Source organism: Procambarus clarkii, chromosome 33, assembly GCF_040958095.1.
Source record: "Procambarus clarkii isolate CNS0578487 chromosome 33, FALCON_Pclarkii_2.0, whole genome shotgun sequence".
NCBI lineage: Eukaryota > Metazoa > Arthropoda > Malacostraca > Decapoda > Cambaridae > Procambarus > Procambarus clarkii.
In genome coordinates, this window is record NC_091182.1 from 32,146,690 (window position 1) to 32,173,435 (window position 26,746).

General features: G+C 40.5%; 1 protein-coding gene and 1 long non-coding RNA gene across 2 annotated transcripts in view; one reads left to right on the plus strand and one right to left on the minus strand.

Moving 5' to 3' along the window:
• Positions 1-713: 713 nt before the first annotated feature.
• Positions 714-25,043, plus strand: park (E3 ubiquitin-protein ligase parkin). The gene is made up of 6 exons (XM_045753839.2): positions 714-1,092; positions 3,857-4,032; positions 11,271-11,567; positions 12,267-12,515; positions 22,369-22,536; positions 24,110-25,043. The coding sequence occupies exons 2-6, from the start codon at positions 3,874-3,876 to the stop codon at positions 24,929-24,931; spliced, it is 1,695 nt and encodes a 564-aa protein (XP_045609795.1). The 5' UTR covers positions 714-1,092; positions 3,857-3,873; the 3' UTR covers positions 24,932-25,043.
• LOC138370885 (uncharacterized) overlaps positions 12,522-26,746 on the minus strand; it is a 223,086-nt gene continuing 208,861 nt past the window's right edge. Inside the window, exon 3 of the long non-coding RNA XR_011230256.1 lies at positions 12,522-13,169. This is a non-coding gene — a long non-coding RNA (uncharacterized lncRNA). The remainder of the gene's footprint in view (positions 13,170-26,746) is intronic.

Genomic DNA, 26,746 nt, shown 5'->3' on the forward strand with positions numbered 1-26,746 from the left:
GGCAACACCTCACCGTGTTGCCCGGGCAACGCCTCACCTCATTCATCTCCAAAGGTTGACAGGAATATTAACAATGCATTTGGAGCGAGTATATTATTGGGATAATCTACTCGCTACAAACCCTTTCCACTACCGCCCACAAGATGGGTATGGGGTGCATAATAAATGAACTAAACTAACTCTGTACTCTCATAAACCCAATTGTAACTTATTGTATATAAATAAATAAAATAAATAAATAAATAAGTAAATAAATAAGTAAATAAATAAATAAATAAATAAATAAATTAACACGTGGAACCGCCTACCCGCCGAAGCCGTTAATGTCAAAACTCTGTTAACCTTTAAAGTACAACTGGAAAAGATAATCAAGGCAAATGGGGGGATCTTCGACAAGCCGCCGGCTTCCTGTTTTCGTAGAGGCCACTAGTGTTAGTGGATCTCAGGTGTTTTATATTTAGTAAATCCAGAGTACAAATGTAAACAATGATCAGCTGATAATGCATGTAGTCCAAATATTACTATTTACGGATAAAACAAATATAAAAACATTGTAACTTACAAACAATATAATCAACTTGTTACAATTATGTTCAGCTGTAAGGTAGCATTCATTGCTGCTAAATATTACTGATGACTAAGGTGAAGAGTTATGACAGGTGCCTTATTGGCAAAAACATTACTCCGTAATTGAGGCCGGCATGGATGTGATCAGCTGTTGGCACCCACAGCACCCAATACCGCGCCAGACCACAGGGTGCTGAAGAGTCCCAGCCTCACGGTTCCCGTTCTCCTTGATGAGGCAGACGAAGACGTCCGTTATGACATCCTTCGTCATACCTTCCGCTCCATCCGTCATGTCCGTGGCCTGAAGTGGCTGTAAAGTATGTGGTCTGAAGAGATTTGTAGGGACTGTGGCTTGAAGAGACTGTAGGGATCTCATTTTTATTTTGCTGTGTCCCTGTATCGGGGCGCAACCGATCCCTCGAGCATCTTCAACTCTCAACCAACAACAACATCAAAAAACTGCTTGTTCATTTGGGGCTATTGAGAGAAAAGCCATGGAGCCAACGCATTTTCAACGGGATACTTGTGAGTTTTCAACTGAAATTTTCTTACACGTGTTCATTTCGCATATATTTGAATGGGATATCTGATGGGTAAGAAACATTTAATGTGTAGCTTCATGAACAAGACCACCAAAAGTTTTAGTTATAGTTCATTTATTATACACCCCCATACCCATATTGTGGGCGGTAGTGGAAAGGGTTACAGAGGCACATAATGAGCTCAGAGACTGAACCCCACTATTCATTTAGCTAAGCAAGTTACAATCTTGATGAGCTAGTCACAAAAATTCAATGCACGTTGCCACATCAACAATGGGCTCGAGACCGACCACAAGTACAGTTTCTAAATTAAGCAACTGACATATGTGGAGAGCTAGTGTCACAATTGATATTTTTGTCCTGCACCCCCCCCCCCCCCATCCAGTGGGCAGCGGTGGATAGGTTACAATCACTTAGTTACTACCTATAGTTAGCAAACTGGGGATATTTGGCTAAGATTTCTGGTAGCAGATCATTTTGAATGAAATATTTACACATCTCTTGAACATTTGTTATATAATTGTCTCTGAGTTCACGTATCTTTCCGCACTCCATCACATAGAGACGGAGGGTGTGCGAATAATTTTGTTGACATAGTTTACATTTGGTCAGGTCTACATCAGCAGATTATGAAAATTTCCAGAGATACTTATAACCGAGTCTAAGCCGAGCAGTAGTAACATCTAGAAGTCTGCAGATTTTATTGGATGATCCATAGATGTGTGGCTCCTCTTGCATGATAGTATGATGATAGATGGAATTATTGAGTGTCAATTTCGATTTGCCTCAGATCTACAAGATTTTATTGAAATTCTTGGTGTAACTGGCAATCCCCTCACAGTGTTCAAGAGAGAACTGGATAAGCACCTCCAAAGGATACCTGATCAACCAGGCTGTGACTCATATGTCAGGCTGCGAGCAGCCGCGTCCAACAGCCTGGTTGATCAGTCCAGCAACCAGGAGGCCTGGTCGACGACCGGGCCGTGGGGACGCTAAGCCCCGGAAGCACCTCAAGGTAACCTCAAGGTAAGGTACAGACTGCTCTCAGACTGCTTATTGACAATCCAAGGTTATACTCAATTTCTCCTTTAAATGCAGATTCTTTGGCAAACTCATCAGCTCAATCATGCATTTGGAGGCTAACATGAGATGGAATCCACACATAAACAAAGTGAAAATGTTGGGTTTAACAGCCTTACTCACAGGATTCAAATATTCTAAATAATGGAAACAGGTCATCTAAAATCGAAAGTTACAATCCATCCCTGACAAATGACATGGGACAATGTCCAAAAGTATGTGGGTGGGGGGGAGACCCAGAGGTGTGTGGTAGTGGTGCTGCCACAGGTCCCCAAACAGACCAACTGGTAAACAAATCCACAAAGACCGTGACGAGGATTCGAACCTGCGTTCGGGAGCATCCCAGACACTGCCTTAATCGACTGAGCTACGAACTAGACCAACTGGTAGTTATCCTCTGTGCTTTATGCCTGATTTTGCATGATCTTGTCCTATGGACACAGCCGGATCATACCAGAGGGAGCATCAGATTGAGATACTGCAGCTCAGAAAACCAGATACCATTTTTTCACTGCACTTCCTAAGTTCTCTTTGCTGTTGAAACTTTTGTTTTTGCTCAAAATCTCAACATACAGTACTTTAATTGTTACCGTAGTAATTCTTGAGTGCTACTTCAGTCAGTCATACCTAACTTTTATGTTGGGAACATTAAATACATATAAATAAAAAAAGAATGAATTAGAATTTAAAAGATGATTACAAATTACAGTAATACTATTATATTATTACAGTATTACTATTGACTTAATACTATTATCAATGTTTTGTGACTAAATACTACAGTATTAGTTTCAATGTTTTTATTATACATAATTAGAGGGAGCTTGCCAATCTGTCATTCCAATAAATAATGTAATGCAAATGGAGAAAATACACAGTAAAATATACCTTTGACATCACATGAGTTCTTAACTTGCTGTATAGTGATGTCTGCTGTGAAGACCTATATGGACAGGATGGTGTTAGCCAAAATAAATACAATGGCTCTTCCAGAGCATGTATAATCACCTATTTTACCAAATGAAGTTTGCACATCTGATGAAAGGAGAAAAAGTGAATTAAGTGGTGATGTGAATTGAAGGGAAAAAAGTGCATGAAAGGTCTGAAAAAAATTATATGAAATGATATTACTGTACTTACTAACATAAAGAATACTATGTAATAAAAAGCAGTACAACAAATTTATGATCTTGTGTTAATCAGTCTGTACAAATACACTTGTTTATTTGTAATCATTATACTGTATTTTTGGCTGTGATTATATCTTTTGTGCCACAGTTTGATAGTATGATTAGAAATAAAAAAGTTAATAACATAAGTTGTTAAAGTAAATGGAGAATTTTGAGTGTCTTCAAGTGGAAACCCTCTCGTAAGATCTATGCCACTGTGAAAATGGACATCCGCTGTTTAGGAAGAGGAATAGAATTGACTAGCGTTTGAAAAGAGGGAAGCTTTGTGTTGACCTATGTGCTAAGATTATTGTTGTCAGTACTCTTCTGCACTCTACTGTACTAGTACTTAGAATTTGCCCATATTGTACCACCCCCATATGTTATGTGGTTTTTAAATGTAATTTTCTTTTTCTGAAATAAATTTTGCATTTATACCAATCTGTGCTAGTGTAAAATTATTTTGTAAGTGTTAAATTTATTTTTTTATTTTTTCAGCATGAGAATAGTGGTTAATGCATCACGCACGCTACTGTAGTAGTATGCTTGGATTCTTCTTTGAGTTATTTGCTGGTCTATGGCAATCCATATTGGCAATGTTTGGGTTTGGCACATACCAGCCGGCAGTTGAGGACATGTTAGAAGTATTTGTCAGGACTAACACTGGTGAAAAGGTAAACTACACACTGTAAAAGTAATATTTTATTTAAACATTGTGTGTCCTTTTTAACTGGATGCGATATTTTGAATAACCCTCTAAGTGCAGCTATCATAAATGGTGTCACTCTGTCTGTGCATTAAAAAGGAAAAAAAAATTTTTGGTACACATCGACATAAAGCCTGCTGACTGGGAGAGGGCTGGTATGTTCAAATTACATGGTTTACATGTTCAATATTTCACTTGAGTTTATGTAATGTGTAGAATAACTTAATTTATTTACACATAATATACATGGGCCTATATTCCGGTACAAGCACAAGCACTCAATGCAGTGTAGTGTGCTGAAAAAGCTTCGACATGGGGCAGATACCAGAAATGCTTAAATCAGCAGATATAGCTTCCCCTACGCAAGGGAAGGAGCAAAGTATTAGCTAAGGATTATAGACCAGTCGCACTAATGTCCATTATAATTAAAGTTTTTGAGAGTGATCGGGAGTCAGATCTATAGTTTTATGGAGACCAATGACCTCTACAACTCGGGGCAACATGGATTTAGAGCAGGAAGACTCCATTTTAGAGCAGGAGTCTTTTGCAGCTACTTGATCTATATGACAAAAGTTGATCCATTAGTAGGATCCATTAAAAGAAAAACAGAATGCAGATGTGGTTTATATGAACCTTGCAGAGGCATTTGATAAATTTGACCATGGAATGAGAGCTCACAAAATGAGATCACTAGAAATAACAGGTAATGTAGGGAGATGGATATTTCATTTTCTGTCAAACAGAATGCAAAGAGTAACAGTCAGTCAAATAAAATAGTCCAATAATTGAGAAAAGCTCTGTACCTCAGGGCACAATCCTTGCATCACTGCTTTTCCTTATTCTCATATCAGACATAGACAAGAATATAAGTCACAGCTTCATGTCATCTTTTACAGATGAACCAAAAATCAGCACACAAATTACTTCTGTAGAAGGCATTAAAAAAACAAGCCAATATTAATAATTTTCAATTAAGCAGCAGAAAATAACATGTTTAAAAGTGATAAATTCCAGGTACAGTACATAGAATGGGAAAATGAAGCCATTAAACAAAATACAGGGTACAAGACACATTTAAATCTGCCTGTAGTAGGAAAGCAACATGTAAAGGATTTAGGAATAATGATGGTAGGGAGAATAACGAAAGAAATATAGCATTAGCTAAAAAAATGATAGGGTTGGATTACAAGAACCTTCAAATCTAGAGATCCCATCACAATACTCCCTTCTTTTCTTTAGGGCAGTCAAGAGACTGCTGAAATAAAAGGAATACAGAGAACATGTATGGCATGCATAGACAGGATAAAGCACCTAAACTATTGGGATTGTCTCAAGGCTCTTAAGATGTACTCTCTCGAAAAAAGATGAGAGAGGCATCAAATAAGATATTCAGTATCTGGAAAATACTGGAGGGTCAGCTCCCAAATTTGCACAATAAAATAACAACATACAGGAGTGAATGATATAGAAGGAAATGCACACTAGAGCCAGTGAAGAGTAGAGGTGCCATAGACACAATAAGAGAACACTGTGTGAACATCAGAGGTCCACGGCTGTTCAGCATCCTTCCAACAAGGATAAAAAATATTGGCGGAACAAAAGTGGAATGCTTCAAGAAAAAACTGAACAGTTTTCTACAAGAAGTGCTGGACCAACTGGACTGTAGTGGATATGTGGGCCTGTGAGCCCACAAATTAAAGCAACAGCCTATTGGACCAAGCTCTCACAAGTCAAACCTGGCCCCAGACCAAGCTTGTGGAGTAGAACTCCCAGGACCCCATCTAGGTATCTATAATGTAGATAAATCTGTTCCTGGTGCAGTCCAAGTAAGTATTTTGCAACCCACTCATTTGCTACTATTCTACATGTTAATGTCATCTAGAAATAGATTCAAACACCTGTGGGAAACACCATGGTGATAATTGGATAGCTATTGGTAGATAATAACATCATCACATATTAAGCAATTAAAAATTATAGCAGAATTTTTACATGAATTTAGGCTATCTCCATTAATCCATATAAATGTATTATAACCATATTTACACAATTCATATAAATACCGGGTGATAATAACTAAAATAAACATGCAATAATTTGATAACCACATTATCCAGGGGATCAACGTTTGACAATAGCTGCACTTTAACCCTTAAACTATTTCTATTGTTCTCATATGATAGACCCATTGTGCTCCTGTTGTTTGTGAATGATTTAATGTGCCTCTTAATATTCAAAGTTCCTAAATAATCTGTGTGATTGTCATTCTACACTAGAGATCTCTGCCAATTGTTTGCCACATCAAGAAAAAGTCCTGAAAGACTTAGCTACGTTCCTGGGCATTATTAAAAAAAATTGGCACCATGTCAGGTGCATCACTATCCATTCACTGATGCCTATCCTCAAAAACATTGGCATTGTGCAAAATTTCAAGGACTTTTATGGACCTGGAAGATATTGGTGTTAAGGAGAAATCTGTTAAAAATAGTTTACTTGAAAATTAAATTTTTTTACCTGATTTACCTGAGGGCCACTAACCCTAGTGGCCTCGACGAGGACAGGAAGTCGGCGGCCTGTCGAAGGTACCCCATTTGCCTAATGATCTTTTCCAGGTATATTTTGAAATTCAGCACAGTTTTGGCAGTTACAGCTTCAGTGGGTAGGCAGATCCATGGATTAATAACCCTGTGGGTGAAAAAGCACCTCCTGTTCTCAGTCCTACATTGTGGCTTATTGAGCTTGAAACCATTGCTCCTTGTTTGTGTTACATCTGACCTTCTGAAGAAAATATCCGGATCAACATCCTCTAACTTGTTCAGTATTTAAAAGTTTCAGTGAGATCCACCCTATCATGTCTGGTTTGCAGTGTTGTTAGCCCTGTGGTCTTCAAGCGTTCCTGATACGAGAGATGACTTAGCTCTGGAATGACTTTTGTCACCCGGTGTTGTACCCTCTCCAGAGTAGCTATGTCCTTCTGAAAATGAGGTCTCCATGCTTGGATACAGTAATCTAAGTGGAGGCACACCAGAGATATATACAGTTGAACGATTACCTTCTTTTCCTTATACAGTAGTCAAAATTACGCTTGAGTATCCCAAGAGTTTGGGTAGCTTTTCTGACTGCTGCACCCACCTGTTGTGCAACTTTTAATGAGTGGTGGATCTTGACTCCAAGGTCCCTTTCTTCATCAGTCTGCTGTAATGTAATGTTATTAATTTGGTAGTTGTGGCATGGATTGTTATGCCTCACATGCAGGGTCTTGCATTTGTCAATATTAAAAAGCATTTGCCAGTCTTCTGACCATTTGTGGAGTTCATGTAGATTGCTTTGTAAGGCTTCAATATTGTTAATATTTCCCACTTTACAATAAATCTTTGTGCCATCTGCAAATTTGATGATGTGGTTTGTAATATTCTCGTTTGTCATTGATGAAACGCTGCGCATACTAGTGGCTTTACAAGATTGTAAATACTATGCTATGTATTCTCTCAAAACCAATGTACCTTCTTGTATATAAATAAATAAATAAATGTACTAGTATATTATGTTCTAATGTACGGAGCCGGTCGGCCGAGTGGACAGCACGCTGGACTTGTGATCCTGTGGTCCTGGGTTCAATCCCAGGCGCCGGCGAGAAACAATGGGCATAGTTTCTTTCACCCTATGCCCCTGTTACCTAGCAGTACAATAGGTACCTGGGTGTTAGTCAGCTGTCACGGGCTGCTTCCTGGGGGTGGAGGCCTGGTCAAGGACCGGGCCGCGGGGACACTAAAAAAGCCCCGAAATCATCTCAAGATAACCTCAAGAAGGTATATGACAAAAAGGGTCTCAAAATGGACCCTTGTGGCACCCCACTTATCACATTTCTCCATTCAGATTAATTTCCATTTATCACAACCCTTTGTTTTCATTCCTTCAACCATTGTTTTATCCATTCTAATATTTTATCATTTATTCCATGGGCCTGAAATTTCCTTGCCAGTCATTCATGTTTCATGTCGTAATGTTCATAATATGATGTCATCACCTCACTACTGCCAAACTAAAATACAGTAATTTGATTTTTCCTAGCACGGAAATAAATATTTTGCAATATTAAAAGGAGAAAGAATTTTTTAGAATTTTTTTTACGTGCACCTAGAAAGGAACCTAAAAAAGTGCACAGTTTGAAGGTTAAGGATTAAAGTTTGTCATTTTATTTTTAAATTATTGTAGTTGATTTAAGTCAGACTGTGTACTGTCCAATTTAGTGGCATGTCTTTTTCTCAATTAATATTTCTGTGGAGAGCCCCATCAGCTCCCTGAAGCTATCTGAACTGATAGGTGCTATATTAGTTTGGGGGTCATCAGTCACAGGAGGCCTAATGCCTATTGGGGACCACAAACCAGAACCTTACCCCCCTCAGAGAAGCGCAGGGAGCAATGGCCTATGAGTGCTTTACATTTAAAGTACTGTATGTCATAATTGCCATCGACCAGGTAAGGACCTAGAAAGGTAGGCGAATCAAAACAGACCACTGGTTATCCTGTGCAATCTGCATCTGAAAAGATCAAAATAACTATCCAAAATAAGTAAAAAGAAGGACTTACCCGGAAGGCAGCAGCACCGCAGGTCTCAAGATGAAAGAGACAGCTGGCCATGACAGGAGCCCCAAAGCCACAACCACCGGGACGGAACCAGAACATGCACGAGATACCTGGTGGCTCGGACTCTCTTCTACCTCCAAAACCCCCGCACCCAAATGTCGACCCAAGACATGTTGCTAAAAACTGCCGCCAGTGCAGCCTACTTCCTAACAGCGGGTATGAGGGTAGACTGCAGGCTGGCTAGACTTCATGACACTGCAGAAAACCTGAGACAAAAGAGCCCTGGAACAGGGGAACCAAGGAAACCGGATCCACCCAGAGAGCGTCCACCGGCACAGAACCAGTGGCCCGCAGGTAGTGGCGTAAAGCCACTACTGGACACAACATGTGATACATCCCCAGCCTAACCAACCAAGCATCCACAATCAACGGAGCCCTCCAGCAGCATTTTTATCCCCCCACACCCATACCCCCAAAAAATCATTAACATTGTACATCTTATCCGCTGACAAATGCGGTAGGTATGGCTCCCCTCCCCCTCCCCCAGGGAGGGGAGCCATACCATTGTTTCTGGGTGCCCTAGGGTTCCCTGGATTCATCTTTTCTGAGGTTTTCTTCCTCTCAGCCGACCCTTGTGGAGGTTCTTGAGGCCCTTGGAGTGTACCTCTTGCGAGACCCGGTTTATGCCTGTGTTGGATCTGGTTTTGTTTGAGTTTGGTTCCTCTTACACTGATCAGGTGCATTTCGAGGTTCCAGTGTCTTCCTGGCTGGCAGCCTGCAGTGTGGACTCCCTGCTGGTCTGCTTGTCTGCTAGCCAGGGTTCTGGTTCTTTCCCAGCTTGTCGGATTCAGGTTCCTGGTAACTCGGCAGAAGTCCCAATTGGTTCCGTCCCAGGTTCAGGCTTGGCTGGGTCTAGTTTGGGGTTCTTGGACTGCGTCCGATTCTCTCCTTCCTACGGTTTTGCTCCAGTTGTGATCCCGCCTTCAGCTGTTTTTGAGGAGGGGGGGGGGGGAACCTGGGTTCCTCGGTGGTTGCCCGAGCAGCTGTGAAGGAGGCTGAACTTTGCCCAGCTGGTTTATCTGCTGGGCAGGGTTTGGCTTCGAAGGCTGTCCTTGTATCTTCGGAGTGGCCTCTTTTGCCACTCGCAATCACTGGTTTCTTTTCCCAGTGTCCTTGTGTCAGTTGCTGCGACTCTGACTTCCTTCTTGGATTTTTGGAGTTCGGTAGCATGGCGCCTTCCTCCTCCCCTCGCTCGGTGTGTTCACGGATGCCCTGTCTCTCGGTTGGGGTTTTGTGACCAGTGCTCACCAGGCCAACCAGGGGCATTGGGCGCCATCCTTCCTTGGAGCTCATAGCACGGTGCGGGAGTTTGTGGCTGTGTGGCATGCGCTGCGACGGATCCTGTTTCTTCGGGGCTTGGTGATCCAGCTCTATTCAGACTGCTCCCCGTGGTTCATTGTTTGAACCTTTGTCTCTTTAGGTTCGTGGCCTTGAGGCTGGTCGCTTCGGGTAACTCTTCTGCTGCGTTCTCGGGGTTTAGCTCTCCGTGTAGTTCACATTCAGGGTGTGTACCTCTTCCTGGCACACAGCCTATTCCGCTTCATTCCTCTTTCCATGGAGTGGACGGTCAACTCTGCCTCCTTCCTTTGGTTTTTTCAAACATACGGGTGCCAGGAGGTGGACCTCTTCGCATCAGCATGGTCTCCCTTTGTACATGGCGCCATTCCCTGACCATGAGGCTTTCATGATCGTTGCTTTTCGGCAGGACTGGTCGAGGTGGGGGTTCCTGTCACTCTTCACCCTGGTCCAGCTGTTGCTCTGAGGTTCTGGCTCAGCTGGATTCATATCAGGGGTTCATATTGGCAATTATGACATACTTTAAATGTAAAGTGCTCATAGGCCATTGCTCCCTGTGCCTCTCTGAAGGGTGCCAGGTTCTGGCTCGTGGTCCCCAGTAGGCATAAGGACTCCTGTGACTGATGACCCCCCCAAACTAATATAGCACATATTAGTTTGGATAGCTTCAGGGAGCCTCTGGGGTTCAACCAGAAAATGGCATTTCATTACATTCATCGCTGGTTTTTCATACTGATATTATCTTGAAACAATCCATTACATTTAAATTCACTGCACAATGTGCTTTATTATTGTTCAGGAGTTTGGGTTAAATTATTTGCAAACATCCTTTCTATTTCATTATATCTACTAATACTGTATGTTGTATAGACAAATACAAAAGTGCACATTGAAATTTGCAATTGCACAAATTTTTCAATAAACTACTGTATGTGAGTAATGCAGTGTGTTTAAACTGACAGTGGTTTCTTCATACTTATTAATCACCACCCCATTACTTATGCATAATATAGTCTACATTCTCTTCTTGTCAAATTGAAATTGACAATTATATAAATATAACAGTTCAATATATGAGTACTGTAATGTGGTGGAATCGAACTAGAGTAACAGTGCCTCTAACATCCAATACTTATTTACTTGTTGGGTGTGGAAAATTTTAATTTATGTTTTTTTTTATGTTTTAAAATTTATGTTTTATTTTTTTTTTTTTCTAGTTCATGAATGTTTTTAATTTTTTTTTAATGATTACACATTTGACAGGTCTTTATTTCCATCGATCCATCATGGACAGTAGAGCAGGTGAAAATAAAATTGGCACCCAAACTCAACAGTTCCAGCAACGACTTAAGAATTATTTTTGCTGGAAAGGAATTGCCAAATGAAATGGTCATCCAACAATGTGATCTTGGAAATCACAGTTTTCTTCATGCAGTCAAAGTGGTGGCTAAAAATAACAATGGAGATACATCAATGAGCGCAGCCTCGTCCTCTTCTGCCACTGAGGTGGAATACTTGAATGAAGCCGCAAGCTCTGAGAAAACTGCAGCAAATGATGAGGTAATTATGTATAAGTAATGTATATCTATATTACATTAAATAAAGATGTAAGGCTATATTGGTCACTTCAGGATAACCATACATGTTCTGCTACATATGTGTGGGATAAAGATAGGCATGGTCAGTCAGTTGCTAGTTGGCAAGTGGAGGGTATTGAAGGAAGAGGTTGTTGAAGCCAATTCCATCCAGGACTTTAAAAAGGAATATGAAGATGTTAATGTTGAGAGAGTTAATTAGCACACCAGGTATAAATGGCTAGGAGGTGGGGCATAAAGAGTTAGATCCCTCTTCCCCATAGTCACTCAAAGGTAAACATCGAATGGATCAGATTTTGCTTCTGGTTTACTGTAGGCTTTTATGACTCTCAAGGACCTGGTGTGGCATTATAGATGTGGGGATAGCCAGGTAGCTAGCTCAGGAAGCCACCAAGGAAATCCCCAAAAAGTACAGGGTCAAAATACTGACCCTCTTCAGGATGCAACCCCACAACAAGCTAACTAACTCATGGGTACCTATTTACTAATAGGTGAACATGTGCATTAGGTGATAGGAAATGCCGCCAACCATTTCTGTCCCGCCCAGGACTCGAACCTCGGAATTCCCAATTGTGAGTCAAGGATGAACCCAACTGTATTGCCGGGACACATTAGTCTATTTACTGTACTGTACATTGCCCTAAATGCCATTCTGTTTTTGCAGTCTGTGAAATTGCCAAGTAGATCTGATCAATCAACACATTTCACCACCAAAGACCCTGAGGAGCAGACAACTAAGGCTGAAAATGATACAGCATTTGGAGCATCTTTGCCACCTTCACAGTCCACTGAATTTATCCCTCCCTCCACTAAACTTATACGGGGTGGTGGCGGCCGACTTCTTTGTGATGCATCGACAGTCATGACGATACAGATGACTGAGGCAGAACAAAAGAGTATTCGTGACCTTAAGGTGAATATTAAGATGCTTATGAAAGATGTATTTAATTTAATGGTACACAAAATGACTAAAAAAAATTACTATAGCATAATGTTGCCTATGCATAATAAAATTTTGGTAAGAACATTGAATAGCCACCAAATGTGGATGCATCACTCCATTACTTGTCACTAAGCTATGAATGTACAAAAGGAAGGAATTCATGAGTTAACTGACTGTGGCCCAGAACTGCATTTTGATCATGATGATAACCATTGCCCTGCTCCCTCCAAACACACACCGAAACTACGACGTTGCTACAACGTTCGAACAAGTTTTAACACCTCCTAACAGTTATAAAAACCAATACATCAAGTTGTAACAATGTTCTAATACGTCATAAACACGTTAAGCCAAGATGTAACAACTTTATTACAAGTTGTAACAAGCGGAAAATAGAGACAGTTACGGTTTGTGTTTCCAGGGCTGCTCTGTTCACTTTCATTTGAACAAACCTTTGTATAAATGAAGAGTGAAGAAAGCACGAAACCACTGGCTACCCAAATCTTGGGCAAGGCTTAAAATGGTCTGAATTACAGTTAGTAAGCACCTGTATGCCTTTCTTTTATGAAGTCATACCTGAGTGGTGAGCATGGCAGGCCCACATCTTGTAGGCTCTCCAGGAATCTGAAAAAGTAATTATTACAATCACATTACTGTGACTTTTTGTTAATATATTCATTATACTTTCACGCTCTAACTATTTAACTCTGGCTCTTTTTATACAAAATACAGGTTACTAATTGTTTAACTATAACTGTACCTTATATATTTCATTTGCTGCTATAGCAATTTGTGCATTATACTGATGATAACTCATAATATACTGACTCCTGTAAGGTGAAGATTACCTTTGTTTATACAGTACATAATAAATAAAGAAAGAATACTTTTTTATTTATAAGGATAGTGTAAAGTGAAATACATTTCAAAGTGTTTCAGGCATATCATAGAGCTAATAGAACTATTGTTTTTAAGTATTGTATAGTACTGCAATTGTACAGTATAGTAATTAAGAAGTTTGCATAGATACAATAAACATTTGGCTAATACTTTAAACTAGAGATTATTATTTTTAATTCATTTTGTCAGGGACAGGAAGCCCGTGCATATATATTTTAGGCTTGTATCAAGGTTCCCCCCACCCCTTCCCCCCATTCCCCAACCACTTGTGCTGGATGGTAGAGCGATGGTCTCGCGTCATGCAAGTTGGCGTTCAATCCTCAACATGTTCACGTGGTTGGACATCATTTCCCCCCGTCCCATCTCAAATCCATATCTTGACCTCTTCCATGTGCTACCTGCTTGATACCTGCTTGATACCTGCTTGATGGGGTTCTGGGAGTTCTTCTACTCCCCAAGCCCGGCCCGAGGCCAGGCTTGACTTGTGAGAGTTTGGTCCACCAGGCTGTTGCTTGGAGCGGCCCGCAGGCCCACATACCCACCACAGCCCGGTTGGTCCGGCACTCCTTGAAGAAAATAATCTAGTTTTCTCTTGAAGATGTTCACGGTTGTTCCGGCAATATTCCTGATGCTCGCTGGTAGGACGTTGAACAACCGCGGACCTCTGATGTTTATACAGTGTTCTCTGATTGTGCCAGCCAGTCATAATGGCTTGGCGCTTTCCCCTGATAATCCCCCCCCCCCCCAAAGTTGAACCTCTTCAGGATGAATCTCCATAAGAGTTGCCTAACTCCTAGGTACCTGTTTACTGCTAAGTGAACAGAGACATTAGGTAAAATGAAACATGCCTAACCATTTCTGTCTTGTCCAATCAAACCCAGGATCCTCAGTTGTGAGTCGAAAACCATTTTTAAAATGTGATAACAACAGAGTCAAATAATATTCAAGAAAGGTAGTAATACTGAGAAATGACTGTTTATGAAATTAGCAGTTTTGAAAATAACATGTGAATTTGAACCATAAGGGTATATGATTTTATGATGCTGGCACATGGTAGATATATTTTAACACCATAGCTATTACATAATAGAGTACTGAGAGTATAAGTAAGGGATAGTAAAGAGAACCAGTAGGATGCATGTAGAGATTAGCACAATGAGATATGAGATACTACTGTGACACAGGTACTTTAAATTATTATTGAATAACATATTTTTATTTCATTTGGAAGGCATTCCATGTTTGTTTCCATGGGTGCTGCCCCCATACAATGGATACCTGAAGCTATCTCACTGAGATCTGCATCTGATGTGTCATGTCAGATGCAGGAGTTCTGTTTGTCCCACCAGGAATCAGAGGCAGAACTGGACCTCCCCCCCCTCCCCTCCTATCCCTTCCCCCCCCACACACACACAGGCACAGAGAACAAATGACAATTTGCCACCCCACTGGGAAAGCCTCCAGAAAGTCAGTAAAACTTAACAGACAACTGGAGGGTTCCAGAAAATGAGGCCAAAACTGCCAAAAAAACTGCACACGATTCACATAGAACAAGAGATTCACTCAAAGGAGCTCGAAACTTGTTAGTAGCAATTGCCACCACTAGGTGCCTAGGGCTCTGCCCACAGCTGGCACCCCTGGGTAGTTCTGTTATTGATGAATTCATGGAAGGTTCTACCAGTAGTGCTCTGGGTCCGTCAGAAATGGCAAGCCCTTCTGCTCGAAGCTATGGGCCAGTCTCCTTGAACTTTGTCCTGTAGGGGTCAGTTGCTTTGTGTTATGACTTGCTGGTTGGTCGAGCAGTTGTGCAGGAGTCTGAACTTTGCCTGCATGGTTTTCCAATTGGATAGGGTTTGGTTCCTGGCATTGTAACAGTTTGTCAGGTTCTGCCCCTTTCACTGTACCTAGGATCAGTGGGTTCAGGTGCTGCTCGCTCTTTGTTGGTTCTTGTGTCGCCGGTTTCCCCATCAAGCTTTTCAGGGTTCGGTTCTGTGGTGCCATCCTTCCCTGTTGATGGTCAGGGCTGTTACTTTTGATGCACAGTACAGTGCAGTGCAAGAGTTTACAGCTGTGCTGCATGCTCTGTGGAGCACTTGGCTTCCTCCGAGCTCCATGCTTCGACTACACTCTGCTCCTCAGTGGTTAATTGCCTGAATCAAGGGGGTTGCTTAAGTCCATTGGCCTATGGGGCTGGACATTTTGAGGAGCTCATCTCCTGGATTCTTGAGGTTTGGTTCTCTGCGCAGTTCACCTCCGGGGGGTGTCCAACATTCTCACAGATGGATTACCTCATTTCGGTTCAATTTCCATGGAGTAGGCTGTCGACAACACATCCTTCTGTTGGCTCTGTGAGATGTTTAGTTGCTATGAAGTGAACCTCTTTGTATCGGTGTTGAACAGACACCTTCCCTCCTACATAGCTCCTTTCCCCGATTGCAAGTGGATACCTTTCAACTGGACTAGTTGAGGTGAAGGTGCATTTACCCCTTTCCCCTGGTTGGACTGTTGCTCAGGCTCTGTCCAGTCTGAAGCTGTACTTGAGGAGAGTGAACCTTCTGGCTCCATGGGGGTCGGCCCAGCCTTGGTTTCTGGTGCTTTTTGGGTGTTTTTCTGCAACTCCGCCTATTTCAGGAGCTCAGCCTGACGATGTATTATGCTGCTTCAACCTTCTCCTCTGTTCAACACACCTGGAGTTTTTGACATTGATCAATTGCCATTTGTATCATGAATAGGTGACTGGGTTTCTGGTGTTCCACATCAGTCTTTCATTGTGGTGGCAGGTGTCAGGTTACCCGACACTAGTTTTCTCACTCTCTGACTCTTCACCATTTTTTCGGTTTCTGTCAGGGTCATTTTGTCCTTTTTATCTTGGTTGTTACTTTATCTTTGTTCTTTCTTGACCTCATGCCTAATTCTCTCGCTTCTTACCATTCAGTGTTGGCAGAGCCACTGTTACTTGTGTTCAGCATTGACACCTCGGCCATGTTATGCAAGTTGTCTCATGTGTTTTTTCACCTCCAGCCGAGTCTTACTCCTCCTGAGCCTTCCTGGTCTCTTGACCAGGTTTTTGTCTCTCTCTTTACCATGGTTTACAATTTTCCCCTTTGGCTCATGGTATCTTTTCAATGATGTTTTTTTTTTTTTTGTTGCCTATCATCTCTGGCTAAAGAGTTAGGAAGCTTCAGGCTCTTCTCTGGAGGCAGGTTCTGTTTCTTTTGCCTTGGTGGGTGGTTGTTCGTTTGTAGCCTATTCCTTCTTTTCCAGTGAGGAAAGAGTCAGCTCATTTCTGAGGGGGGAGGGGATGTTCCCATGATGATTTGGTTACTGGTGCTTGATTCATCGAGCTAGGGGTGACTACTTGTTGACATAATTTTTCTGGCAGTTGTGATAGCAACTTTGTTGTGTTCTTTGAAAGTAAGGTCTTCCAGCATGATCACTCCTAAATCTTTTACATTGCATTTGTTGTGTCCAATGGCAAGTCTTTACAGTTACCAGGGGGCCACCAGTTATGCCTCAGTGGGCACCGGTTGACCCTGCTTTCTTGGTCCTCTGTTCCAAGGCTCACATTTCTCAGGTTATCTGCAATGCCATTATATCTAATCAACCTGCTGTCGACCCTCAGACCCACGATGTTTGCAAATATGCTGCTTTGACTATGGTCTTCTCAAACTTGTCCTGGGCTGATATTCAGACTTGGATGTTTTAGCATTCTAACAGGGTTCTGGCAGCCTGGTATTTAGTTAATGTTCCTGATCCCAGTCAGTCATGTGCTATTTTGGGTCGTCTCTCCTGGCCTAGGTTCTCTTCTATGTACTGCCACCCCTTTTCCTTCCTGGTTAGTTCCACTTTTTGTTCTCTGTGGTTAGCTTCAGGAAGCTACCAGGCGCCACCACCCGGGTCGCCTGGTGGTGGCGCTCAGTACTAACGAGTTCCATGCTCATTTGAGTAAATTTCTTGTTCCTTGTGAATCATCGGCAGATTGATTTGGCGGTTTCAAGGCTTCATTTTCTTCTGTAACCTTCCATTTGTCTTTAAAGTTTTGCTGATTTTCTGGATGCTTTTATGATGGAGTGGTGAACTGTCACTCACTTTTTGCACTTGAGTGAGGGGGGCCAGGTTTTGGCTAAGGTCCCCAGTAGGCTAAACAGAACTCCTGCCTCTGATGTGACCTATAAGAATAAAGTAAAGTTTCATTAAGATAGCTTTAGGGAGCCACCGTGGCTCTACCAGAAAAAGGAGTGTCATTACATTCAATGCTAGATTTTTTATCCCTTTTTTGCGTGATATTTAGGAAAGATTTCAGGTCGTGAGTTAGCATTGCAGTACTGTATGGTGTTTCCTAAATTTAGAAAGCACAGGAAAATGTATGAAGAGTTAGTTTACCGGTTATATATTTGAATACTAGTAACAACAGTATGTTGTCAAAGGATAACAAGTAATGGTTCTGATAGATGATTTTTGTTGGATAGGTTTGAATTGTGGTCAGAGAAGGGAACATACTTGAATTCAACAAAATGCAGAAAATTCAGTAAGTTAGAAAATTTTTATGTGAATCGTTGTCAGATATCAAATTTAAAATATGATACTGAATTGATAATTCAATATGTTAATGGGTTTTGTGGGTGAAGAATTAGATAACATTTTTGGTAGCATTGAAATATGATACCTTTCTGGGCTGGTCTCTTTAGTAGCTCCCGGAACTTATTGCACTTGCACCACGTGGAAACTTCCAAACATTAGGCTCTTGAGTATTTATCGGCCTGCTGGGAGGAAGTATCATTTTATTGCCTCCTCAAAGGATACAGAAGTATGTTGGGAGCTCAACCCACTATGAATGTGAACATCCCAAAAAGCTGAAATAGAGCTGAAAGTAAAACCAACCAACACACCTATAAGAAATGATTTGGAAAATCAAAACCCAAGTGATTGTTGGAACAGGCAAACCATACCCACCAAAACTTCTCTGGTTGCCACCACGTGGCAGCCCAGGTCACCTAGTTCTAGTCAGCCGCTCCTTTACTCTCTCACCTGGCACTGCACCACAAACACTGGCTCTAGCTGAGATTGAACTCTTCTGTAACAGATAAATAGCTGGCTTTCCTTTAGACTTAGTCCTGCAGTCCAATACTTAGTCCTGCATTGGGGCATGCTCCGTATGTTTCATGAATGTGTATGCTAGCCACCTTGAGTGTTTCCTTGCTGACTCATTCACTTCAGCTCACAATTCAGGGTTCTCTTCCCAGGTGCTGTGAACTAACTCTGTTAACCACACGGAGTTTAACTTCTCTGAGGTTTTTGGGTGCTGCCTTTGGAAATACTGTACTCCTCTCTGAACAGTGGTTGGGACTTGGTTGCCAATACAAGATCTGTGAGTATTTAGTTATGTGAAAAGCTGTGTGTGACTTTGTCCTGACTTGTGCAAGAATCCAGGCCTTGTGCTCTTAGCCAGATCTGTGCTTGTAAGTCACATTAAGTGACCATTCTATTCCTTCTATGGTGGCATATGCTCTCTCTCATTTCTAGGTAGGAAGGGTTCGATGTTCAGCAGTGTCACCTGTTGACTTGTTTGCTTACCTTGTATCTCTGCTAGTTGAGATGTGAAATATCTCCCACCTATCTTGAGGTTATCTTGAGATGATTTCAGGGCTTTAGTGTCCCCGCGGCCCGGTCCTCGACCAGGCCTCCACCCCCAGAAAGCAGCCTGTGACAGCTGACTAACAACCAGGTGTTGTTAAGTCACTATTTAAGTCACAGTATCTATTTTACTGCTAGGTAACAGGGGCATAGGGTGAAAGAAACTCTGCCCATTGTTTCTCGCCGGCGCCCGGGATCGAACCCGGAACCACAGGATCACAAGTCCAGCGTGCTGTCCGCTCGGCCAACCGGCTCCCTAGCCCATAGCCAGAGTTTACTGCTTGCAGCTTTCCAGGTTGCTAGTTCATACTCTTTGAAATTGATTACCATTTTTGTTGTCTCCCTGTTGGGTTCACCTTCCTACTTCACCTGTTATTCTTTTATTTTGATTTTTGGCCTATCACTTTGTGATTGCATGTAATAAAAGCTTTTGTAAAATGTGTGTATATATCATCTGCATTTTTATATACTTCTAAAGCCTCTGTAATTTGTGATCTACAGTAGTACGATGACGTTGTAAAAGACACTATCTTCCAGTGCTAAATCCATTTTCAATTTGATTTTATAGCTTGTCGTTTTTTGTAAAATTGGTAATTTTCCTTCTTAGCAACCTCTCACAAATGTTAAATGATATGTAATGTTAGTGTGAATGGTCTGCAATTTTTGTTACTACAGTATTGTGAATTGGCTATTCTTCGTGTTTGCAGGTTGCCATCTGTCTGTAGGCTGATTTTCCATATTATTCTAAGTACCTGTGCTAATAAAAAAAAAAAAAAATTCTTTATAAATAAAGTTCCTTGGAGCTGAGTGAATGGGATCTTGAAGTTTGTGGGATGACCTTGCATACCTTACCTTGCTGTGATTCCAAGGATCAATATCCCTGCAGCCCAGTCTCTGACTAGGCCTCCTGATTGGTAGTCTGGCCACCTAAACCCCTGGACATGGCTGCTTGCAGCCTGATGTATGAATAACAGCCTGGTTGATCAGGTATCCTTTGAAGGTGTTTTAGAGTTCTCTTTTGAACCCTTGAGAGGTTGGCCAGTTTTGTCCTATATGTATGTAGCAAGAGCATTTTAAAAATTTTTGGGCCTTTGATATTGACAGTTCTCTCTCAGGGTACATATTGTACCTCTGCTTTTTAGTGGGGCTATTTTGCATATCCTGCCATGCTTCCTGGTCTCGTGTGAACCTTAAAATCTGATATAAAGACTGTCAGTGTGGGCCAAGTTCACGAAGAAAACTTTTTGAATCTTCTGCTTTCATTGTGTCATTTGCATGGCTAAATATAGATTCATACTTATCTTAAACAGTTTTGTTCATTTCTTTGTCATCATCAGTGAGTCAGTACAGTAGTGGGTGGGCCAAAATACTATTTTCTTATTTACGTATGTTTTCTGAAGCAGCCCTCATTCCGTCCACACTTTCTTCATTGATCTCTTAGGTAAGACTTTTTGAATGTGTCATTTCTAAATTCTTATACCGTACTGTAGTTTAACCTTTAGTCTGCTCCTGTCATTCTCAAATGATAAACTGGCAATGCCTCTGTTGTTTGTGAATGACTGAACTTGTCAATTAATATTGAAAGTTCCTAAAATATTCTATGTGGTTATCATTTGACACTAAAGACGTCTGGCAATCGTTTTCCATGTTGGGGAAAAATCTAAAAAGCCTTAATTAACTTCCTGGACATTCTTAAAAAAGTTGGCATCATGTCAGGTGCTTCACTATCCATTTACTGATGATGATGATGATGCTGTTGCTTGAAACTACTAATACCATGCAAAAATTCAAAGCTTTTTATGGACCACTAGGTATTTGTGATAAAGAAGAAATCTGTCACGAATACATTGTTTGCTTGAAAATTAATTCTCAGAATTTGATGATTTCATTTTTTCATTTCTTCACCTCACTATGACCAAACTAAAATTATTTTCATTTTTTCTGAAATTATAAATCAATATTTTACGACATAAAAAAAAGAGAAAGTTTTGTTATATATTTTTTTATCTGCACCAGAAAAAAATTGAGGATTAAGTACACTATGCATTCCTCTAGATGTCTTTTTCTCTCTACAGTTTCTGAGTTATTTGTTAAACAGGATAGTTGGTCACCACTCACTAGGTTCATTTATTTATTTATTTATTTATTTATTTATATACAAGAAGGTACATTGGGTTTATGAGAGTACAGAGCATTGAAATTTTACATTCTTGTAAAGCCACTAGCACGCATCTTCCCATCTTTATCATTCTCATTGTCCCAATACATACAGGCTTGGACAGGCAATCTTGTTTTTCATTAGTTCTTTTGTTTTATTTACATTTGACTTTATTTGTCTGTACCAATTCTTAATTCTTTCTTTCTACTTCCCCATTTATATATGTTTACTGAGGCAGTCCTCATACTGTACACACATTCTTTTTTCTCAGTTTGGGTATGTGATGGCTCCTTATGTATATAGCTTAGCTAGCATAAGAAATTTTATAGCACATATTTCAAGTATTCCTTTAAAATCTCGCTAGTACAGTTGGGTTCATTCTCCACTCACAATTGGTAATCCTGGGTTCAAATCCTGGGCAGGAAAGAAGTTTTTGGCCACATTTTCTATCACCTAATACCTTTGTTTACCTAGCAATAAATACATACACAGGCTGCTATCCCCCCGACAAAACAAACAAATTATTATTTAGTTCATTATCTGAGGCAGTAAAAAATGTCCATAGAGACTACATGAGGACTGCCTTGTCAAATAAGGAGAGTCCCAAGTAAGTGAGGTATCACTGTTCTGGAAAGGTCCCAGTAGTACACTCGGGTTCGTTCTCGTCTCACAATCGAGAATTCCAGGTTCGAATCCTGGGTGGGACAGAAGTGGTTGGGCGTGTTTCATATCACCTAATATCCCCTGTTCACCTAGCAGTAAATTGGTACCCAGGAGTTAGTCAGCTTGTTGTGGGGTTGCATCCTGGGACGGGTCAGTAATTTGACCCCTGGGGGGAAAAGGGACCTAAATATAAGCCTAACAAGTATTGTATGTATAAGCTGGCTGCCTATTACCTGACACAATGAATTATTATTATTTTTAAAAGATTATACCCATAATTTTTCATCACAATTAGTCTTCAAATTTTCATGCAAAGGGGCTTAACACATTTACAGATGCATTTGGATTTCTTAACTATCTGTGTCATACAATGATCATTGTTTCTTAAATAGCAAAATACTTAATGTGAATACAATTCTTGCCCATCTTTTTTATTATACCGATTCTAATAGTAGATTTGTCTTGCAGACGTTGGATGGAGAAGGTGAACGTCCCCACTTTTATGTGTACTGTGTAAAGCCATGTAACTCAGTTCAAGTGGGTAAACTGCGTGTAAGATGTGCATCTTGTAAACAAGGTGCGCTTACTCTGCATCGGGATCCCTGTAACTGGCAAGATGTTCTGAATCATGGCCAGGTTAGTACAGCTGTTGATATCTGTATGTTATGAGGGAGGCCACCTGGTGGCTCCTTGAAGCTATCTTGCTGAGATTGCTCCATCTCATGGGTCACATCAGTTGCAGGAGTTCTGTTTGACATGCAGGGGTCCAGAGCCAGGACCTGGTGTCCCCGCTCACAGACGCACAGAGAGCAAATAACACTTTGCCACCCCCACCGGGAAAGAATCCAGAAAGTCAAAGAAGCTTTTACAGACAAATGGAGTGTTCACTGAAAAACAAAGTCTCAAAACTACCTAATGACTCAACAAGCTAATCAAAGGAAACAAAAGATTCACTCAAAACTAGGTTAAACTCAATAGTATCAATAACCCAACCCCAGCCCACAGCCAGCTTCCCTAGCCAGTTCTGTCACTGATAGTGGTTAATACTACATGAATATGATCGCTCGGCTGCTCTATCATAGGTTTTATTCTGGGTCCCATTTGGTGCCTCAGAGCCATTGTATTTCTGGAAGTCTCTGTCTTCCTGTGTTATGCTTTCAGTGGCTCACATGGACCTGTTTTGGTACCGATTGTGAAATTCAGATCTCTCACTGATAGAGTCGGTTTGTTTTGAGTATGGGTTTGTCTCGGCTCATTAGCTGCAGTTTGACATTCTAGGTTCATCCTGGCTGGCAGATAACCCTCTCTTTTCCTTGGGGACTTGGCAGGGATTCTTTTGGACTTGCTCACTTGATACGTGGGAGCTGAATTTTGCCTTTCAGGTGTTCCTGGGTGGCGCATCGTATGTGTCATTCTTCTAGGTACTGCTTGTTTGCTTCAGTGTTCCCCAAGGATGTGGGCAAGTGGAAGCTCCATGTGCAGCTACCTATGTTGTTTGGGGGACTTATTGCAGATCAACCCGTCCTCTTAAAAATAACGTTGCTTTTCGCTCGTATGCGTGCAATGGCCAAAAATGGATGTACAGTACAGTAATTTGAAATGAAATCAGCTCATGAAAGTGATGTACTGTCCCATTTTCTGTTTGAGTTCTCCGACTTACTCAGTTAGGTTAGCAGAGGAAACTTTCAATCAAAGTTTTTCATGACGTTTTGAAACCTTAGGAGAATTTCCTGCCCTCCTAACCTACCAGAGGACCCTTAACTTACTGTTTTGGAAAAAAAAAAATTATTTATTTTTTTTTTCATTTTCAAATTACAGCCATTTTCGGTCATACGGGCAAATGGCCAAATTTGGACATAATTTGTATGAGGACAGGTTGTGCAGATGACCACCGAGCGTGTACTCACCTCGGTAGTGAAATGGGGTGTGTACACACTAAAACTTATCTTCCAGCTTTTATTGGCTGTGGCCTATTCCTGTCAAATTTTTGATCATTTGTTGTGTTTCTCAGGTTCTAGTGGTGGTAATTGGTGCTAACGAATTTTGAGCTTATTTTATTTTGAGCAATAGTTAAGTCAGCAAAATAAAATTATTAAACGTATGGATATTTGTTTTTTGCTAGTACACCACAGTTAATAACTGTTGCATCAAGCTTTGTGTCTACAATTCATACCATAAGATGTGTTTGTTAATGTTAAATATTTTTCAGATTAGTGCTACGTGTGAGACCGTTGGTTGCAGTGGTTCTGAAGCTGAATTCTTCTTCAAGTGTCGAAATCACAAAACTAGTGGAGAGGATGATACTTCAGTGGCGTTGTACTTGGTTCGTGCCAACCTTCCTGCTGTTCCCTGTTTGGCTTGTACAGACGTTTCATCACCTGTTGTTGTGTTTGAATGCATAGATGCTCATGTAATGTGCCTTGATTGTTTTGTTACATTTTGTGTGTCAAGACTTAATGAACGACAGTTTATACAAGATCCAGATCTGGGTTATACATTACCGTGTCCTATTGGTTGTCCTAATTCACTCATTCGTGAAGTGCATCATTTCAAGTTAATGGGTGACAACCATTATGAGAGATATCAACGATGGGGTACTGAAGAGGCTGTATTAGCTGCTGGAGGCGTATTGTGCCCATATCCTGGTTGTGGCCAAGGCATCATTCCTGACCAAGACTGCCATAGGGTTGTATGTACAGGTGGATGTGGCTATGTTTTTTGTCGACTGTGCCTGCAAGGTTATCATATAGGAGAATGTCATCCAGAGGATGGGAATGGACCTAATATTGTGGGAGGTAGTGGAGGATTTACTGTTGACCCTTCCAGGGCTGCAAGTTCTCGCTGGGATGAGGCCACATCTGTTGCTATTCGTGTTACTACTAAACCTTGTCCCAAATGCCGGACACCTACAGAACGTGATGGTGGATGTATGCACATGGTGTGTACACGTGGTTCGTGTGGTTTTCATTGGTGTTGGGTTTGTCAGACTGAGTGGACTCGTGAATGCATGGCAGCTCACTGGTTTGGATAGCTTATGAATTTTAAGCATAAACTGAATATTCTGTATATTTGTACAGTAAAACCCTGAAAATACTCATAAAAGAGAGAGGATTGTAATAAAAAATTGGAATAGAGATGCCCTCTACATTAGTATTCTTTTCCTAGTTAATCACAATATTATATAATTGCCTACTAATTTGCTCATTTATTGTTGCGTCCAGCCACTGAGTGTGTGGCACTATACATTGCTTCTTCCTTAGATCTTATTGAATTGTGTTAATTTTTTGCAGTATTTACTGAAGACATGCACACTTCTTATTCTAGTCTCTACATAATATAAACATGCAGCTTTTCATACTTGACTGCCAAACCAACATATATATACAAGTACTGTAATTATTTACTGGTGTTAATTTTGTTGTGGTCAAATATCGAGGATGACTGGCAAAAAAATCCCAGAAGCATTTACTCATTGAATTTTTTTTTTTTTTTTTTAATATTCAGTTGAGTGCTAGCAGGTTTCAATATTTTGACATCATTGTGTAAATATGAGAAATGAGAGCCATAATAAAATCTCTTTAGTATTTAAATCTGTAGAACATTTGAATTTTTGTCCACACACAAAATAAATAGGATTGTATGGTGTTTATACAGTATTTTCATGCACAAATATGAAATTAAAAATGCTTAGAAAACATGTAAATTTTATGAAAACTTGAGAGATAAATATTGTTTATTTATTTATTTATTTATTTATGTATAGTATACAAGAAGGTGCATTGGGTTTATGAGAGTACATAGCATTGATGTTTTTACATTCTTGTAAAGCCGCTAACATGCATAGCATTTCAGGCAGGTCCTTAATCTAACAAATAATTTTAAGTAGGTGATTTCTTGAAAGTTGAGAAATGTTAATAGGTTCGTTGTAAGAAAATTTGACGAAGATTAGTAGGTCATTATGGTAAAATTTGAGGATTGTCAACAGGTACATTGTAGCATAATTTGAGGATTAATTCTATGTATAATGTAGTAAAATATGCGTTCATTGGGGGAGTGGGTAGCACAAGATACAGTGCGAGTTTAAGGCACTAGGTAGGAAACTATGAGGATAAAATTAGGGACTTTTTAGTTGTTTTTTTAATAAGGCACAGGTGAGACAATTTTTCAATTTGTTAGGGAGTGAGTCCCATAGACTAGGTCCCTTTATTTGCACAGTATTTACACAGATTTAGTTTGACTGGGGATATCAAAGAGATATTTATTTTTAGTGTGGTGATTATGGGTTCTATTACATATGTCAAGGAAGAGTTTCAAATCAGGATTTGCATTTAAGAACAGGGTTTTGTAAATGTAAATGGCACAAGGGAATGTGTGGAGTGAGTTTATGTTTGGCATGTTTAGGGATTTAAACAGGAGGGGCCGAGTGTTGTCCAAAAACAGAGTTTGTTATTGTTCTGATAGCAGATTTTTGCTGGGTGATGATGGGCTTGAGGTAGTTTGCAGTCGTTGAACATCATGCACAGATACCGTATGTAAGGTAGGGACAGATTAGCTCATGGTATAATGAGAGGAAAGCAGAGTTAGGAACATAATATTTGATTTTGGAAAGTATTCCAACCATTTTTTGAGACTTTCTTGGTTATGTGTTGTATGTGGATGCTGAAGTTGAGTCTTTTGTCTAAGGAACTTTCCATCATTTTCATTGTTGATATTGTAAGTATTATAAAGACTGTAATGTACTCTGAAATACAATACAATACTGTATACTGAATTGAATATACTTTACAATATATTTAAATACAATATACTGTACTGTATATTCAGCACAGTGTAATACTGTGTGTAC

Coding starts and splice junctions, on each gene's coding strand:
- park (XM_045753839.2), top strand. CDS start 3,874: ATGCATCACGCACGCTACTGTAGTAGTATGCTTGGATTCTTCTTTGAG. Junction 11,568..12,266: donor AAACTGCAGCAAATGATGAG/GTAATTATGTAT, acceptor CTGTTTTTGCAG/TCTGTGAAATTGCCAAGTAG. Junction 12,516..22,368: donor AGAGTATTCGTGACCTTAAG/GTGAATATTAAG, acceptor TTTGTCTTGCAG/ACGTTGGATGGAGAAGGTGA.